Source organism: Dasypus novemcinctus, chromosome 8 (assembly GCF_030445035.2).
Source record: "Dasypus novemcinctus isolate mDasNov1 chromosome 8, mDasNov1.1.hap2, whole genome shotgun sequence".
Classification (NCBI taxonomy): Eukaryota; Metazoa; Chordata; class Mammalia; order Cingulata; family Dasypodidae; genus Dasypus; species Dasypus novemcinctus.
The window spans coordinates 100690993-100696992 of NC_080680.1; the positions used below are offsets into that span (position 1 = coordinate 100690993).

General features: G+C 40.6%; 1 protein-coding gene across 1 annotated transcript in view; it reads left to right on the forward strand.

The window, feature by feature from the left end:
- Positions 1–5316, forward strand: part of BRINP1 (BMP/retinoic acid inducible neural specific 1) — a 211044-nt gene extending 205728 nt beyond the window's left edge. The window contains exon 8 of the mRNA XM_004453367.4: positions 1008–5316. Coding sequence (XP_004453424.2) covers positions 1008–2148 — 1141 coding nt within the window. The 3' untranslated portion in view covers positions 2149–5316. The remainder of the gene's footprint in view (positions 1–1007) is intronic.
- The last annotated feature ends 684 nt before the right edge of the window (positions 5317–6000 follow it).

Sequence of the window (6000 nt, forward strand, 5' to 3'; positions counted from 1 at the left end):
GGAGTCAGGATTTTAAGCCTTCTCTGACTAACCTCAAATCTCAAGCTATTTTCAGAGTGTTGTCTTGAGGCTCAAGTGAGAAAATAGGAGTGAATGTGCCCTGCACAGGGTAAAAGTTACTAGACACTTAAAAGGGGTTCTTCATAGCACAGAAGACAGCCCAGAGGTGACTTGCACGGAAATGAGGAGAGGTGAGGGGCCTCAGAGCCAACTGCCTTACCTATTTTTACCTATGCCTCTGAAGCTCCTTATTTAATTGGGAATCTACATTGTCATGTTTCAGTGCCTGGACTCTGGGCACGGACTTAGGTATCGTCTGTAATATTGTGATGTGGTGAGGAGGAGGAGGACCTACAGGTTCATGTTGTAATGGAAATTCTACTGAGCTGAGAGTTTGGACATCTAGAAAAATGGGGGAAACAAGTTCTTTCTGATGAGTTTTGGAAAGCAACAGTGAGGATTAATATAAATAATCAAGATAGAAGTGCTGTGTCATCTCCAGAGTACAAAAATATGTATCTTGCATTTGTTGCAGTTGTTGGATATTATGGAACCTTGTGGGAGGAATCTATGAAGGGGGTTGAAACATCTGATGGAGGAGGTTGCCATCACTGGGGGATATTTGAAGTCATGACACTTTAATTTCCTGGATCGAACTTCTTTAGGGCTAATATATAATGGAATTGTAGAGTTAAAATAATCTCAAAGAACATTTATTCCAAGCTCCTCACTCTACAGATGAGAAAATTGAATACCAGAAGAATAAAATCCAGTGTCATACAGCTGACTTTTGGCATAATAGAGAGCACCAATGTATCATTTAAATCTTGTGCCCTTCCTATTTACTGTATTGTCTAGAGATGGAAATATTCCAACTGCTCCACCCAGTCCCTTCATTCTTTGAGCAGCTCTAGATTGCATTACTGTAACCCACAGCACATCCATGAATAACCACAATCCACAGCCTCACCGATGGTGGTTAACATTGTCTTCCCTTTCTTCCCCAGGACAATTCAGCAGTGGCTTGCAAGGGTCCAGTCGCTTCTTTATTGCAATGAGAATGGGTTCTGGGGAACCTTTCTGGAGAGCCAGAGGAGCTGTGTGTGCCACGGCAGCACTACGCTGTGCCAGCGCCCCATCCCCTGCATCATAGGAGGGAACAACAGCTGTGCCATGTGCAGCCTGGCCAACATTTCCCTCTGCGGTTCCTGCAACAAGGGCTACAAGCTGTACCGAGGCCGCTGCGAACCACAGAACGTGGACTCGGAGCGGAGCGAGCAGTTCATCAGCTTCGAGACCGACCTGGACTTCCAGGACCTGGAGCTGAAGTACCTACTACAGAAGATGGACTCGCGCCTCTATGTCCACACCACCTTCATCAGCAATGAAATCCGCCTTGACACCTTCTTTGACCCCCGGTGGCGCAAGCGCATGTCCCTCACTCTCAAGAGCAACAAGAACCGCATGGACTTTATCCACATGGTGATCGGCATGTCCATGCGCATCTGTCAGATGCGCAACAGCAGCCTGGACCCCATGTTCTTTGTCTATGTCAACCCCTTCAGTGGGAGTCACTCAGAGGGCTGGAACATGCCCTTCGGGGAATTTGGCTATCCGCGTTGGGAGAAGGTCCGTCTCCAAAACAGTCAGTGCTACAACTGGACTCTCCTGCTGGGGAATCGATGGAAAACGTTTTTTGAGACAGTCCACATCTACCTGCGAAGTCGGACTCGGCTACCTACCCTGCTGCGTAACGAGACTGGCCAGGGCCCCGTGGACCTGTCTGATCCCTCCAAGAGGCAGTTCTACATCAAGATCTCTGACGTGCAGGTGTTCGGGTACAGCCTGAGGTTCAATGCTGATCTCCTTCGCAGCGCCGTGCAGCAGGTCAACCAGTCCTACACGCAAGGCGGCCAGTTCTATTCCTCCTCATCTGTGATGCTCCTCTTGTTGGATATTCGGGACCGAATCAATCGCCTGGCGCCCCCGGTGGCCCCGGGGAAACCCCAGCTGGACTTGTTCTCCTGTATGCTGAAACACCGCCTGAAGCTGACCAACAGCGAGATCATCAGGGTGAACCACGCCTTGGACCTCTACAATACTGAGATCCTCAAACAGTCGGACCAAATGACAGCCAAACTCTGTTAACCTGGGACTTCCTGTCGTGGACTTTCCCTTTTGTTGTACAAACACAACAGGACCAAACGAAGCAAAGCAAAACAAACAGCAATTTGTAAAATGTAATTAATATTCAAAGAAAAGAAGGAAAAATCTTCATTTGTTGGAAACAAACGTTCTAGCAACTGTATAAAACCGTTGGGCATGTTCGTTATTTCTATCCTCTGTCATGAAGAAGGGTCCCAGCCTTTTGTGGAGCTTTGAGGGCGTTGCTCCTTAGGCCTCAGGTGCTGGATTGAGTGGGAATTAGGGGGAGAGCATATGCAATGAATTGTAAAGATCTCTGCTGTGCAGGTGCTAAGATTAAACACTAAAAAGAAAGAGAGATATATGTAATGTAACACTGACACTGCCATTTTTCCTTGTGGGAGGAAATGGACATAGATAAAGAAGATATTTCTTCGGTTAAGATTTCTGCCCCTCTTTATGCTTAATTCCTTGTGGTTTGTTTGACTCACTCTTACACAGGGGCGGGGGCACAAGAGCAGTGCTATCTTATCCATATGACATCTTTCATTCCCAATAAACTCAAACTAATTGAAGCTGGACAATATGAATGGCAGGGACAGACATTCCCATAAATGTAAGATGTCACAACAATAAGGAATCTCAGATTTAGTTTGTCCTCTAAATCATGTTGGTTTGGGATATGTCCCTAAAATTGATCTGACAAAGGATAAAATATGTTCCAGTCTCAGGTTGTTTTGTTAGTTTTAGTTTGTTTGTTTTATTTAATTTTCTTTTAAATCAAGAAACCCATTCCACTTATTTTCTCCCAAAAGAAACAGTGTAAGATTTCCTAGAAATGCTTTACATTTTAAAAATAAAGTTCTAGTTTAAGTAAATTCAGTGACCAAATTAAAAATAAAATAGGTTTTAACACTACATGGGTCTACCAGACTGACTCCCCCTAGCAAGTATCTAAAAAAATTATCCTTTAATTAACCCAGAATATACACACCCATGCACGTACACACACATACACACATAGGAAAATAAACTAATGCTGCTACTTCTTTGGCATCAATGAAAGGTGAGTAGTCTTTTTGTGGGAATTGGGAGTTAAATTGAAGGAGACACTGAAGAGAAGGAAAACTCATTTCAAAGTACTGCTGTAAAGGATTTGGGCAGATGTCGCTTCTTAGTTTCCAAGAACTCTCAGGTTATCTCTTTGCGAAGGTAGTACTTGCTGGAAGTGAGCATCTGAATCCTCATTTGTGTATTGACAAAGAAACCAAAAATCATAAAATTTTAAGGTTAGAAGAGAAGATAGATTTCCTCTGATCTCGCTTCTGCCCAATGTAAATCTCATCTCCACCGTTATAGGGAATTTGTTACTCTTCTCTGACTGAGCCATTCCAGGGACAGGCAACTAATTACCCCTATCTTCCCACATTCCTTGGATTATTCTTTCACTGAATGATAGCAGTAGTTCTCCTTCCAGTTTATGCTATTAAATAGATCTAATTAATAGAAACTCCTTCCATATATTGACCAGCTTTTGTATACCTTCTACGCACTGATTCCAGTTCTGGAATGTACATTTTCCTCTCACGGTAATATTATCCTAGGTAAAATGCAAAGATCTATCCCAGAGGCCACTGGAGTTTGTGATAATATGTCACAATTACCAATGTAGTTTATCTTAAAGTGAAGGAAGGAGAGGGCTTCTGTACCTAAGATGTGAAAAATTGTCTTGTTTATTTAAGTGGGGAGGTTTTATTCCTTTTTATCCAAAATAATAAATGCCAACTTTAGTATTCCAGTGTTTAGTATAAATTAGCATATATTTTTGATAGTAGCTTTAACACTTAGCTTGTATTTCACACTACTTCACACATACATAGGTTTTAGAATCTCAGATCTTGCGTGGGTTCGTTGTTCATTTAGATTGGAAACCCTTTAGCCCATGGGTCACACAGCAGCTTATCCATCAAACACAAGATGTTGCAGAAGGTCTATAAATCATCAAACATTGCTTAATCACCTACTGTATGAATGAGGCATGTCAGAAATACAAAGGTTTGTAAGGAATGGTCCATGCTTTTGAATCACTCATAAACTAATCAAAAAAGCAAGCATATAAACCAACAATTACAATTCACCATGATGACTGCTGTGTGGAGATAGGAACACACATAGGAGCCCCAAAGAAGATATTGACTCTATTCATAGAGTTGGCAGAGGCTTTATAGGAGAGGTATGTGCATATTGAGTCAAAAACTAAATAGGATTTGAGAAAGAAGGAAGAAGCAGTGCATAGAAAAACAGTGGTGTGGGTATTTAAGATGTATTTGAGGGTCAGTTATAATAATAATAATAATAATAGTAAAGACAACATTTTAAATATTTAACCCAACAAGGAGAGCAAGAATTTTGATGCTATGTGGGAAGATGATATAATCATCTATATTCTTTATGAACTGAAAAACAAATTTAAAGTCTGATTATCCCTCACATGACACTTTACCTTTTCTCTTTTACCTTTCCATCCAAGCACTTCCAGAGGTTCACAACATAGTAACACCATATATTTGCACAGTACTTTACATATTGCTAGGGAATCTCATATGCACTGATATTGAATGCTTACCACAATTCAATTAGAACCTTCAATCTGAGCTCTTCCTCAGACTTCAACAACTGAATGTGAGTGAGAAAGGCCTCTTCCTTTCACCTTGAAAATACTGACTCAGTCACTTTATCTTACAAAGGGAATATAGCAATGTCTAATTACTGGAAAGGTCAGGGAAATAGAGAAATTTTCAAAAGGAGATAACAATTCAGACATCAAAATATTTATTCTAAGGTGAGAGGAAAATAGTTTGCTGTGAAGCGATTCTGTTCTTTGGATTCCCAAATGCCTTCTGCCCAGAACTGGTCCTTTGAGCTAACAAGCTTTCCCTCCATCTGGGAGGAAGAGAAGCCTGAAGCCTTAGAGTGAGATTTTAATTCAATTACTCTCCTATCGGTTTGATGTAGCAACCAAGGACCTATGATGTCTCATTAATATGCTGATGCTAAGAAACAAATGTGAACAGAATGCCCATTTGGATAAGGCCTGGAAGCAAAGTGTGGCATTGCCATGGAAACCTCAGAGGTCATCAGTCAACTATCAAATAAAATCATTTAAAATTTCTCGATTCTGTCATATCTGCCCCCCTGCTTCAAAGAGGGGGGTGAGATGAGGTTCACACTAACAGCAAGTCTCCCTTTGTTGATTGCAATCATAGTTGCACCAAGACTACATGTTACAGAGTGTACACAAGTGGAAAGTAACACAAATAGACAAAACAAAAGGAAAAAGACTCTGGGATTATTTAAGTCCAAGAATGTAATTTGGAATGTCTGATATCCTGTTGGATTTTCTATGCTGCTAAAATTATCTCAGTGAAAGACATTTTCTTTTATTCTCTGTTCTGTGGAAAAAAAGTGAGAAAAATAATTTGAAACCACTAGATGGTGATAAATGAACAGAAGATGACAACATCAAGTCAAAGTATGAGGAGTGGTTCACTAATAATAGATGTAAATTGTATAACTTCCAAATTTTAAAAATAACAATAATTAAAAGGAAGGTAGGAAAGGCAATAAAATCATTAAAATAGCTGGACACTAACAAAACTTACTGCTTAGGTAATCACAATAAATGTAAATGAACAAAGACTGGTAAGCAAAAAGACAGAGGTAGGCAGGTTACAAGTTACATATGTAAAAAGCAAATATACAGAAAGACTGAAAATAAAAGGATGGTTAAAAATATGTCAGACACATATTACCTAAAAGAAGCTGGTGTAGCATGTAGCACTGTTGATATCCAAA